The 12,739-nt window shown below is 52.5% G+C and overlaps 1 protein-coding gene and 1 pseudogene across 2 annotated transcripts in view; both read left to right on the plus strand.

The window, feature by feature from the left end:
* The window catches only part of ANXA11 (annexin A11), a 43,634-nt gene that overhangs the window by 29,236 nt on the left and 1,659 nt on the right, over nucleotides 1–12,739 (plus strand). The window contains exons 5-14 of one of the 2 annotated variants that reach the window (XM_036265104.1): nucleotides 656–743; nucleotides 973–1,067; nucleotides 1,795–1,908; nucleotides 3,843–3,933; nucleotides 4,343–4,422; nucleotides 4,530–4,586; nucleotides 6,857–6,950; nucleotides 10,947–11,042; nucleotides 12,001–12,059; nucleotides 12,267–12,389. In XM_036265104.1, coding sequence (XP_036120997.1) covers nucleotides 656–743; nucleotides 973–1,067; nucleotides 1,795–1,908; nucleotides 3,843–3,933; nucleotides 4,343–4,422; nucleotides 4,530–4,586; nucleotides 6,857–6,950; nucleotides 10,947–11,042; nucleotides 12,001–12,059; nucleotides 12,267–12,389 — 897 coding nt within the window. The remainder of the gene's footprint in view (nucleotides 1–655; nucleotides 744–972; nucleotides 1,068–1,794; nucleotides 1,909–3,842; nucleotides 3,934–4,342; nucleotides 4,423–4,529; nucleotides 4,587–6,856; nucleotides 6,951–10,946; nucleotides 11,043–12,000; nucleotides 12,060–12,266; nucleotides 12,390–12,739) is intronic. The other variant, XM_036265105.1, reaches the window with a different exon arrangement.
* On the plus strand, nucleotides 7,954–8,107 carry LOC118632835 (annotated as a pseudogene).

Below are 12,739 nucleotides of genomic sequence, written 5' to 3' on the forward strand. Positions count from 1 at the left end.
CCTCCCTTCCTTCCACCTCATCTTTTCTGAGTTTATCTCCTTACCTCTGTTAAGGTCAGTCTGTGTTAATCACAGAAGCACCGGGGGCCAGTTTCGGCAGGGAAAGTCAAGTTCGCTGGGGAGCACAGCTGTCAGTGTCAGGAGGAGCGAGACCAGTAAGCAGGCTGTAGTCTAGAAAACACTGGTCCAGGAGGTGGTCAGGCAGCGGGGACCATCGTGAAGGTTGAACACCCACACCCCCCGAGGAATCACCATTTTCTGATTTGCACAGAAGTGCTCGTGACTGACCAGGCCCCGTTAGGAGGACCTGCTGTGTGCTTGTGTGTGCTCTGGTGGTACGGCATCGAGGAGGAGCCGGTGGCTCCTGCACCTGAGGCCTCTCCTTCAGCAGGAGCCCAGGCCAGCCCCGAGGACCCGGGTGTAGGGCCGATTTTTAGTGTCAGGACTCTACTAGACATGGGCTTCTAGCCCAAAGCTGTAGTACCAGGACATAGGGCAGATAATGGCCACATTAGGGCCACTCACTGTAGATTATTCTGTGTGGTTAATTGTGAACTCCTTCAGGTACCCCAGTTTTTAGATAAAACATCATTCTCAGTCTGAAGTGCGCATCTGGGGGAGGCAACATCTTACCTAAGTGTGTTTGTCCGAGCAGTTCGGAAAGCGAGGCACCATCACAGATGCTCCTGGCTTTGACCCCTTGCGAGACGCTGAGGTCCTGCGAAAGGCGATGAAAGGCTTTGGTGAGCCCACTGTGTCCCCTCCCATTCCCCAGGCAGTTACCCCGTGGCTCTGTGGGCTGGGGTTGCTGTGTGGAGGCAGCTTGGCGCTAGTGGTAGTAGACAGAAGATGGGTGTGGGGGTACAGTTGGGGTGCCCAGAAGAACAGGAGGACCCACGCCTGGGGAGTCTCCAACCGCAGAGCATCCCCACGAACCCCAGCCCTGCCCACTTGTGCCTCTTCTGCCTCCAGGGACTGATGAGCAGGCCATCATTGACTGCTTGGGGAGTCGCTCCAACAAGCAGCGGCAGCAGATCCTCCTGTCCTTCAAGACAGCTTATGGGAAGGTGAGTGTGCGTAGGGGAGTGTATGGGAGGCCTGGTCCCCCCGAATGGAGTCCTATCCTCCAACACAGCCCTGCTCACCCCTGGTTTTTTTGGGGGCTAAGTAGGCCTAAATCTCCTGGATGGACAGTAAGGCGCATTAGGATATTTCCTGCTGCCCACCCAGCCAGTGGCCTCCCGGCCGATGGCATCTTCTAGGGGTGTATGATGCTCTGAAGGAGAAACCTGGAGTCCAGAGCGTACTGAGATTTGACGAGAGGCACCCAGTAATCTGAGTTCTCGCCCTGGCTCTGCCATGATTCACTGAAGCCCTGGGCAGATTATTTTTTCTCTATTCCTGCCTGGCCCGGGTCCTCTCCTGGCAAGCCTCGCTGTTGTCCTGCCCTCTTCACGGCCATGCTGGAGGCTTAGCTGATAGAGGGCTTTGAAGGTAAAGGCTTCCACACTGAACAAATGCAAGGGGGGCATATTTTGAACATTTGGGCTTTTGAAGCTTAGGAAGGTAACACGTGGGTAAAGATCGAACAGCCTACCTCTTTTCCAGCCTCAATGTGCCACGGATCCCCTGGGGACTGTTCAAACACAGGCTCGGTTCTGCAGGTCTGGGCTGGGAAGGGAGATTTGGCTTTTCTGCTGATGCTCCCGGTCCTCAGAGCTGTGATAGTGTCCCTGTTCATCACCTTCTATAGATTCTCTAAATAGGTTTTCATTTGTTTTAATATCCAATCAGGATTTAATCAAAGATCTGAAATCTGAACTGTCAGGAAACTTTGAGAAGACTATCTTGGCTATGATGAAGACCCCAATCCTCTTTGATGTTTATGAGATAAAGGAAGCCATCAAGGTGTGTAAGAGAGTCTGTGTGTGGGGGGGGGAGTATGTGGACACAGCCCAGGGGAGGGCCTGGACCGCATGGTGTGTCAGCCCATTCACCAGCTACTGTTGTCATTTCTGCTCCTGTGACTTCATTGTCAAGGAACATCTGACTCTTCATCTGAACAACATGGGGGGAGCTGCGGTTGTAGAGGGGTATGAAGCATGGGTGGGGTCATCTTCATTCATTAGCAAATAACAGAAGCACCCTTGAGGACTTTAAGCAGAAGAAAGTGGAGAATTGGTTGTGAGACAGAGACGAACAGCCAGGCGTGGAGAAAGATGGGATCAGGGGACATCAGGAGCAGGCACCCAGGCAGGATTTCTCTCATTTCTGCTTCTCGAGTCCACTTTATGCTTCTGCCTGCTTCCCTGCTTCCTTCCACGTCTGCTCGGCAGCGGGTCCCTGTCCATTTACCTATCAGAGATCCAGCCACAGCAGAGGCTAGCTGCTCCTGAGTCCAGATTCCACATAGAGGGCAGGTTATGAATGGATCGAATTGGTTTAGTGTCTGCCCACTCCCTCAGTTGTGACTAGGCAGAGGGTCCTCTACTTGCCATACACCCCATGTTTCCCAGCCCCACAGCAGGAGTCCTGTGGGCGGGGAGGGCAGCCCCGCGGAGGGAGGGGTCCCTCCCGTGGACGGGGAGGGCAGCCCCACAGAGGGAGGGGATCCTTCCTGTGGGCGGGGAGGGCAGCCCCGCGGAGGGAGGGGTCCCTCCCGTGGACGGGGAGGGCAGCCCAGTGGAGGGGAGTCCTTGTGACTGGAACGGGTGCTTCAGAAGGAACGTATCATCTCCTCTGAGGTGGAGAGGCGCAGTGAACTTTCCTGCACCCCAGAGGAGTGGGAGAAATTCAGTGTGGAGGCGGGAAGGGAGAGGGGACTGCACTGACACCCTACGTGCTTTCTTTTACAGAGGGGTCAGGAGGCTGTTGGGGAAGGCACCTGAGAGTGGCCCCCAGACCTCTGCCCAGCCCCCACTCCCCAGGCATTCATGACGGGTGGTGGTTGTGGGGTGCTAGAAACGTGGGTTTGGGTCAGCTGTCACTGACTAGCAGTGTGTCCTTGAGCACCTGGAAAATGGGAATGGGTTGCTGCCTCGTGCCGTGCTGGGCATAGAGCTGAGCCCGGAGGCTGGCCGGAGCGCTTGGTGAACCTGCAGCCATCTGCAGTAGCAGGGAACAAAAGCTCAGCCCTTGTGCCTGCGTGATGGGTGCTCTGGGTGCCTAACCCATGTACTCGTTTAATCCTTGGCACTCCTATGAGGTGGGTACCAGTATCTCTGCCATTTTATAGACAAGTGAGCCGAGGCCAGAGAGGTTAACTGATGGCTGTACGGTGACACAGCTAGTCAGCAGCAGAGCTGAGACGCACACTGACAGGAGCCAGGCTGGTGACCTTGTCCACCTTCTCACTGTCCCTGACGCGGTCCTCCCTCGTCCACATTGCTCCTGCCCTTCCTGGGCGTCTGCAGCTGCTCTACACTCATGCTAAGACTCGTTTCCACATTCCACTCTTGCTTTAAGACCATTTTCTAGTTGTTTCTCATCTCATTTATGGGCTGAATTTGGAATAAAACAGTTCTGGGTCCATATCTCAATCCACTTGGCCCTGGACAAGTAACTAACCCTCTCTGACTCTCAGTTTCCTGTTGGGTAGAATGGGGATGATTTTTTGTCTAATCTCTACTCATCACTACGTCGCTGTCACCGGGTACTTGCCCAAGGCTATGGAGAAGAGCTTGGCTGCTCTCAGATGAGAGGGGCAAGCAGCCGAAGGAGCTCTTAGTGGCTTCTATTAATGGAATTTGTGCCCTGGGACAGGGCAGTAGCACAGCACCTGCTCTCTTTCCTGGGCGGGTGAGGGAACTGTGCCAGCCTGTGGCTTGTGCTGTCCTCTGCAGGGGGCGGGCACTGATGAAGCCTGCCTGATTGAGATCCTCGCCTCCCGCAACAACGAGCACATCCGGGAACTGAGCAGAGCCTACCAAGCAGGTTAGGCTGCCCCAAGCCCCCCCCCCAAAATTCCTGTGTGTTTTGGGCATTGGCCACGCCCTCTCCCAGGACCTCTGTTCCTTCCTGGCATTCTTATCACCTCATCTCCTGCCGTAGCCCAACCCTGCCTGCTGTTTGCACACAGGACAGGTGACTAAAGGAAGGGAGGGCTCAGGGAAACCTCTTGGATATGTTTTGGGCCAAACCTGACGAGAGGCCAGGTCAGCCTGGAGTTCACAGCCCCTCCTGGGTTTCCCATTGTGTGTCCCTGGACAGCCATGTGTGCTTCCTGTCTCCTTGAGCCCAGGACTCCCAGGCCCTTCTCTTGCCAGTGCCCACTGTTGACTGTGTCTGCAGTGGGCAGCTTTGTCCAGCAGGCTACAAGGTGGGCCTCCCCTGTGTCTCCCAGAATTCAAAAAGACCCTGGAGGAGGCCATTCGAAGCGACACGTCAGGACACTTCCAGCGGCTCCTCATCTCTCTCTCTCAGGTACCTTTCCCACGGGAGAGGGGCATCCCTGAGAAGGAGGAAGAGGAAGGGGAGGGAGGGTGCAACTCCAGGGAGTGGCCTTGACCACACAGTCTGTTTCCTTCCAGGGAAACCGGGATGAAAGCACAAATGTGGACATGTCACTTGTCCAGAGAGATGTCCAGGTGAGTGGGATGGCCAGATCAGGTACCCTCCCTGGGTTTTTTAAGCTGGTGGGGGTACCCAACTTTCTTGCTTCATGAGGGAGGAGCTCTGGAATGGAAGAGAACCAATAAAGGTGGGTTCCAGATACTGTGACTTTCAGATGGGCTCTGCTACTTAACAATTGTGTGGCCTCGAGCAGGCCACCCAGCCTCTGGGCTTCATTCCCTCACCTGGAAGAGGGAACACGGTAGCCAACACAGCAGTTGTGGGTGTGGAACTGTGTGTGTGAGTTGGTACTTCTCTTCGGTTGCATATGCTATTATGTTTGCAAACGAGCAGAATTCACACTTGATTGGAAAGCTTTTGAAGATTTGAGCCTAGCTTTGGCCGGTTTGCCTTAGCAATTAGAGCATTGGCCCCCGGACCAAAGAGTCATGGGTTCGATTCCGGTCAAGGGCACGTACCTTGGTTGCAGTTCTGTGCCCAGCTCTGGTTGGGGTCGTGCAGGAGGCAGCCAGTCAATGTGTATCTCTCACATTAATGTTTCTCTCTCTCTCTCTCTCTCTCTCTCTCTTCCCTCCCACTCTGTCTGAAAATAAATGGAAAAATATCCTCAAGTGAGATTAAAAAAAACAAGATTTGAGCCTAGAAACCAGCTGTCACATTAGCTGTGCAACCTCAGAATTCTGCCCTTGTCCCCAGCCTGGTATGAACTGCAGACAAGGGGAAAAGTCACCATTTCCTGTCTCTGTTCAGGCATCTGAGTGTCCCTCTAGAGGAGTTCGGGTTTCCCACTAATGAATTTAGACCATCGAAGTTCTGGAGAGAGCCCCAGCTTCCTGGTGGGGTGGAGCTGGCCATCTCTCTCCCTCTGCATTCACCTTGAGCGAGCGGTCCCCAGGAACTCCTGTCGTGTCCTTGTTTCTCCACCTGTCAGACTGAAGAGGACCTCTGTGGAATGCCCTGTTGTTAGAGTTAGAAGAGAGCCACTCTTACGGTCTTGTCCGTTTGGGGCTCAGAAAGGTTGAGCACTGTGCCCAGAGAAACCTGGAGGCAGAGCCTGGACAAAGTCCCAGACTCCTGGCTCTGTTTTCTGCAGGGAGCACAGACTCCTGGGTCTGTCTGAATATCTCCCTGGCTAGAGGCATCCACTCCCATTTCTAGATTCGGTTGGACAATTCCAAAGCTCCTGGATTCTGGCTCTGGCCTCAGTGGAAATATTCCTATTACTGTTTTCCCATTTCCTATATTGGCCGTTTCCTGGCTGATGCAGAAGTTGCCTCAGTTTCAAGGTCTGGTGCCTGCTGCTCTTCCTTCATAGTTCTGCCTCCCCTTGACCCTTGACCCGTGGGATCTCTGAGCCCCTGATGACCACCCTCTTCCCCTGGGTATTGGTGCCTTTACATCCAAGAGCTGTTATCTGAGGCTGGTTTGAGCCATCTATTGCAGGGGTTAAATTGGCAAACATTTTGAGCTCACACTTTCAAAAGCTTAACAGGCAAATGCAAATTCCGCTCATTTGCAAATGAAATAGCATATGCAACCAAACAGGGAGTGCCTAGCGTGTGACATCCCACATTTGTAACTGACTTATCAATTGTCTCACATGTTCCTCTTACAGACAGGGCAGCTGCTCTTAGAGACTGGGAAGCATTATGTAGGAATCAGGATTTCTGGCTTCTCGGTGACATGGACCTGGCAGCTGCAAGCCTGCATTTATTTCTCTGTCGCTGTCCTCACTGCTGAGCAGTAACCACCCCTCGGTGGGGTTAGCCTTGGTTCCCACCACTCTCTGGCCCTGTTTTCCTCAGGTTACCTAGCTGGCCCCTTTGGACTTTCAGATTTGTAACCCCTGAATCTTATCCAACCTTCACATCATAGAGATGAGGAAACGAGGCTCAGGGAGGGCCAGTGGCCTGCCGAGAGTCTCATGGCAAGTTGTCCCTAGAGCTAGGACTTAGTCCCAGGCCTGTTGTTTCATTTTTTCCTTTGTGCTGCTGTTCCCTTAGTTGGGTTAAAGCTGTTCCTTGCCCATCCTGGGCTCCAGCCAGCCTCAGTTCTCCTGGTTCTAACTTCTCCAGCTTCAGAACACTTTGTGTTGCCCAGTGAGGGGATGTGCGGATGGTGTCTAGCTCCACACAGTGAATGGAGCAGAGCTGGGGCACTGGCCCTGTTTCCTTCTCTGGGCTAGCAGGGCCCAGAGTATCTGCCCAGCTCTTGTAGGTGACCTGGACCTGGTATCTGAGGAGACGCCTGCATTACATGCCCATCTTTCCCTCTGTCTGGCCAGGAACTGTACGCCGCTGGGGAGAACCGCCTGGGAACAGACGAGTCCAAGTTCAATGCAATCCTGTGCTCCCGGAGCCGGGCCCATCTGGTGGCAGGTGAGCAGTCCCACGCCTCCTGGGGCCAGGAAATGAGGGCAGACAAGGTGGGGAAACGGAGCTTGCAGGACACTTCGCAGCCCTGCTCTGCACGGGGCTTTCCCTCTCAGTAGTAAAGGGCAAAGGGGGTCAAACATATGGTGATGGAAGATTATTGACTTTGGGTGGTGGGCACACAATGCAGTTGAAGGTCATGTGTCATAGAAATGTACACTTGAAACCTATAGAATCTTATTAACCAATGTCCTCCCAATAAATTTAATAAAAAGAAAAAAAAAGATCAGTTCCACGATTACACGACTCAGGATGGCCCACATTATGGAGCCATTGACAAAGAAGATATTTAAAGACGTTTTAGTAGCATAATTTGTGGGCATTTGGGGAGCATATATTTTGTTTAACAAGATGAACACAAGCCAAAACTTCAGGCAAAAAATGAGCAAAAATTTTCCCTTCATCTTGGAAATTTATTACAAATCCATTCAGAAATCCTGTCAGGGTCTATGTGACTGTGGCTGGTGGTCTTGAACAGAAATAGAGGTTTGGCCCTGACTGGGTAGCTCGGTTGGTTTGAGCGTTGTCCCAAAGCCCCAAGGGTTCAGACTCGGTCCCCGGTCAGGGCACATGCAAGAATCAACCAATGCTTGCATGGATAGGTGGAACAACAAATCGATATTACTCTCTTCCTTGCTCTGTCTGTAAAAATCAATCAATAAAAAAAGAAGAAGAGGTTTGTAAGACATTTTGGGATTATGAATCAGTGATGTTATCTTAAGAGCAGAAAGAGAAGAACATTTATTTCATGCTTAATGGGCTACATTCTTCTGTGTTCTGAAGCAGAGTATGCCTTCTGAAACTTGCTTTATAGGCAGGCCTACGGGCCCCAGGCATGGCTGCAGTCCAGTGCAGCTGTGACTCTTACCAAGGCCTCATTCATTCAGCCTCCTGTTGGCTGGTACCTAATGCGGGAACGTGGAACATAAGACTTAAGAGAGCCTGCAGGAGCTGGGCGGGGGAGACACATGATCACGAAGGTGGTTTCCCCAGGGCGAGGCTAACCCATTGCCCTCCAGGTGTGCTGACCCTGTGGTTCCCCATATGTGGGAAACTCGACTGCATAGTGTGGTAGTGGAGGGCTGTGTTTGTGTTCTCCCCTGGGAGGAAAAGTCCACTCAGTATTCTGGAGTGTGTGGAATCAGAGAATGCGATCAGGAAAAATGATCGAACAGCAAAAGTTAGCAGTGTGGCCACTGACCAAGGTTTACCCTGTTCTGTAGTGTCAGGCATGTTAGCATGCTGAAGTTAACATGTTAACATGCCAAAGTTGACATGGATGGATTTTAGAATATTTAGGGTAAAATGTAAATTCTAATTAAGCCAGAGGTTTTACTCTTTGAACGAACTGTGGAGAAATGATGGGAAGTATGCTTACTGTGTTACGAAGTGTTGATTTTACTACTTAAAGTGGTTCTCCTTTCGAAAAAAACCTCACCTATAATTCTGAATATATAAGCTTTTCAAAGTAGATAAAAGAGTAACATCTCTTTTTAATGTTTATTAAACTTTAATTCACACATTTAAAATCCTGCTATCAAAGATACATGAACTAGAAACACTGCTCGTCCCCATTTCCTGACAGTGCCGTCCACGCTCTGGCATCTTTGACTCCAGTGTCTGCACCCCTGGAGCCGCTGTTTAAACACAGCTGTGCTAAGGAATAAACATTTGCCATACCCCCCCCCCCCCAAGAAAAAGAAAAATAGATCAGGAGGTTTCTTGAGTTTCCACAAGCATTGATTCTGGAGGAAAGCAGAGGAGGAGGTGAGGGAATCGTCAGCCTCCTGTTGGCTGGTACCTGTATGCCCGGACATGGACTGTTAGACTTCCGTGTTTTCCAAAGTGTGGCGTCAATAAGTGTAACAAGTAATGATACTGGTAACATTTATTTATTCATTCGTTCAAAGATACACAAATTGAACTCCTGCCAGGTCATGGAGTTGGTGTGGGAAGCAGTAGGGAATAGCGCTACATAATTTCTGTTCTCATGAGGTTCACCTTCTTGTTTGGGGGTGACAGGCAGTAAACAGAAATTAAGTAGCCTGCACCAGAAGCGAGTCATTTAGGGTAAATAGCAAAGTTGGAGACAGGTGAGGAGTGAGGACTGGGGTTGCCGGGACCGTGCTCACTGAGGCAGTGAGTTGACATGGAGGAGTAGCAGGTGCACAGGCCCTGAGCAGGGGCTCCAGCACACTGAGAAACGGAGAGGGGCCATGAGGCTGGAGCAGATGGAGTGAGTGAAGCTGTCAGGTCAGAGATGGCTGGAGGCCCTGCTGACAGCTGCATGGACTTAGGTCTTTCTCCCGAGCTAAACAGGAAGCCATGAGGACTCCGAGTGGAAAAGGACATGAGTTAGGTTTTGCAGGTTCACTGGCTGTTGGGTTGAGAAGTGAAGGGGTCAACAGCAGAGCAGGACACCAGTTAGCAGGCTGCTGCAATACCTAGAGGAGAAATGATGGTGTCTTGGACCAGACGGCAGGGGCAGGTGGGGAAGTTAGGTCACCCAGTTGGTACTGGGCAGAGTTCAAATTTGAACTCAGGCTCCCTGGCTCCAGAGTGTACTTTTATTTATTTATTTATTTTTATCCTCACCCGAGGATATTTTTCCATTTTTTGTACAGATAGAATGGGAGGGAGAGAGAGGAAGGGAGAGAGAGTGAGAAACATCGACGTGAAGGGACACATCGAGTGGCTGCCATCCGCACGACCAACCAGGGCCGGGGACAAACTGCAACCGAAGTACGTGCCCTTAGCGGGAACCAAACCCGGGTCTCTCCGGACCGCAGGCCAACGCTCTAACCGCTGAGCCAAACTGGCCAGGGCCAGAGTGTACTTTTAAACCTCTACACTGGAGTATGAGTGAACAGATTTTTATCTTAGTTATTATTTATTTTAATGAGTATAGAATATGTAAGTAACCTTTCAAACCCTGGTTTCACAAACATTATCATTTAGGGGAAAAGAAGAGCTGATCTAAGGAAAATGTTACTAAGACAGATATGGCAGAAATCACCACACTGGTATGCAAATGACAGGAGTTTGAAGAACAGTGGTAGGAACTGAGACCCAGGCTGGGGAAGAGGGATTTCTATCTGTGGTAAGAGCTGGAGTTAGGACCCAGGGCTCCCTGTGCCACCTGCCTCTCTAGGAACTGAGTCACTTCCCATGGTGCTCAGCTTGTCCTAGGGTAAGCTGGAGGGCTGGCTAGGCATTAGCCCATAGTCAGGTTGAGAAAGACAGGATTGGCACATGGCATGATGGAGAAGGAGTGAGTGGTGGGGCTGGAAGTGCAGGGATTTCAGGAAAGGGGTCATTCTGTTTTGTTTATGGGTGGGGGTTCTGGATGGGGCCAGGGTGCGATTTGGGAAAACAGTCTGGTGAGGGCAGCCCTGGTAGTAGGACTGCATGAGCAGGTGTGGGGTTGGGTGCACATGACTTATGGGGTGAAGAACCTGGCTGACTTGAGAGCTGGGCCCACTGACGGGAGCAGAGGGAGGGGTGGCTCGGGAGGGGACCGGCCTGCTCACCATGTGTCCTGTGTTAGTTGACTGGCTACCATAATAAAATGCCACAAACTGAGTGGCTTAAACAACAGAAATTTATTTTCTCATGGTTCTGGAAAAAGAAATCCAGATCGAGGTACTAGCATATAGCACATTTAATGTCTTCTGGGTCCCCTCTGCTTGGCATGCAGATGGCCACCTTGCTGTGCCTTCACATGGCCTTTGTTCTGTGTCCAAATTTCCTCTGAGGTCACCAGTCAGATTGGATGGGGCCCACACTAAGGGCCTCATTTTGACTTAATTGTCTCTTTAAAGGTAATAGGTATCTCCAGATACAGTCACATTCTGAGGTATTGGGGGCAGGGACTTCAACATAGGAATTTGGGGAGGATGACAGAATTCAGCCCATAACATGTTCCTTCTCTCTTCTCACTAGTTTTCAATGAGTATCAGCGGATGACAGGTCGAGACATTGAGAAGAGCATCTGCCGGGAGATGTCCGGGGACCTGGAGCAGGGCATGCTGGCCGTGGGTAGGTGTCCTGGGCCTGCCTTGTCTGCCATCTGCCTGCGGGGACTGGCATGTACTGCAAGCTTTCAGGGTGCTCACCATCCTCTGGTTGAGGCGCAGGCCGTGCAGTAGAACCACAGAATCCAAGGTTGCTAACCCTAGTGTGCCTAAGTGGTAGGAGTCACACTGCCTCCAGGTCACCGCACCGTTGTACCCCCAGCTGTCTGGAGGCGTCTTGTTTCTATTCCAAGTGCAGCTCTTGGGAGAGAGTGCAGTGCAGTGTGGGTATTAGTGGGAGAACAACCCACTGCCCTGCTGGAAGAGATGACTCACATCCTGCCAAGTTTCCTCTAAAAATACATCCCTGCAGGCAGTTGTCAGCTGTTTGTGGTAGAAACGCGTGGTTGCAACAGCAACACAGGCCTTGCTGAAGGAAAGCTGGCCCGGCTCCCAGAAGGTGGTGTGCTTCTTGCAGGCCTGTGCCCAGACCTCTCAAGCAAGGGCTCCAGGCCCCGCCCATCAGGGGCTGGCCCCTCCTAAACCCACTTGGGAAATTCATGGTCTGTCCATCTTTTGCTTTGCTTTTCTTGGAGCTTCTGATGGGAGAGGTGATGAATCCTCCTCGTTTCCCTGCGTGTCCCCCACGGTAGGTTTCACAGCCTGAGAACACTAGGGGACATTCATCCCACACGGCCATCCGTTCTCTGTGCGGTTCATGGCATCTCCAGTTCACCCCTCCTGCTGGAGCTGCACACGGAGCCTCGTCACCGTCCCGTCCTCCCTGCACGGCTCCTTTCACCACGTGGGTTGCCAGGAGAGACTGGGGTGTTGTCCTGGTTCTGCACGTTTCTATCCCAAGAACTGGAGCCAAGACCATGGATAACTGATTGAGCCCAGAGGACGAGGGGGCAGAAGGTAGCTCCATTCCCCCTGGACTGTGTTTCCTGCAGATCCACTTATGCTGTGTTTCTCTCTTCCAGTGAAATGTCTCAAGAATACCCCTGCCTTCTTCGCGGAAAGGCTCAACAAGGCCATGAGGGTATGCAGCTTTCAAGTGGGGGGCTGGCTGGGGGTGGTGTCAGCCCCACCTCTGACTGGGACCCGGGGCTCAGGGTAGAAGGCCTGGGGAGAGCCACACCTCAGCTGAGAGGACACAGGGCCCACGGGCTGGAGGGGACCAGAGGGCCCGGGGAAGGCGGGACAGCGAGGAGGCCCATTGCTCACACCCTTGGTGGACCCCCTTTAGGGAGCAGGAACAAAGGACCGGACCCTGATTCGCATCATGGTGTCTCGCAGTGAGATTGACCTTCTGGACATCAGAATGGAGTACAAGCGGCTGTACGGCAAGTCGCTGTACCACGACATCACGGTACGGGCCTCGGGGTGACCAGGCCCCTGCTGGCAGCCGCTAGCCTGTGGACCCCCGCCCATCCCCACTGCCTCCTTTGCCTTCCCTCGGAGCTCTCACGGCTTGGCGTCTGCAGCACATGGCCTCTTGTCTGTGGCCTTGTGCTTGCTCTCTCCAGCTTGTACTTCTTCATCCAGCTGCCCCCGAACAGACTGTAGCTCTTGGTGGCAGGTCTCTTCACCTGCTGTGTGTCCCTGTCCCCGTCCCCCCCCCTCCCCCCAGCATGCGGCACATCTGCTGCTCAGGAGATGCATGGGGAGGGAGTTCCAAACTTCGGCACCAGGGAAGACACAGGACCTCCCCCACCTGGG

Source organism: Molossus molossus, unplaced genomic scaffold, assembly GCF_014108415.1.
Source record: "Molossus molossus isolate mMolMol1 unplaced genomic scaffold, mMolMol1.p scaffold_m16_p_17, whole genome shotgun sequence".
Taxonomy (NCBI): domain Eukaryota; kingdom Metazoa; phylum Chordata; class Mammalia; order Chiroptera; family Molossidae; genus Molossus; species Molossus molossus.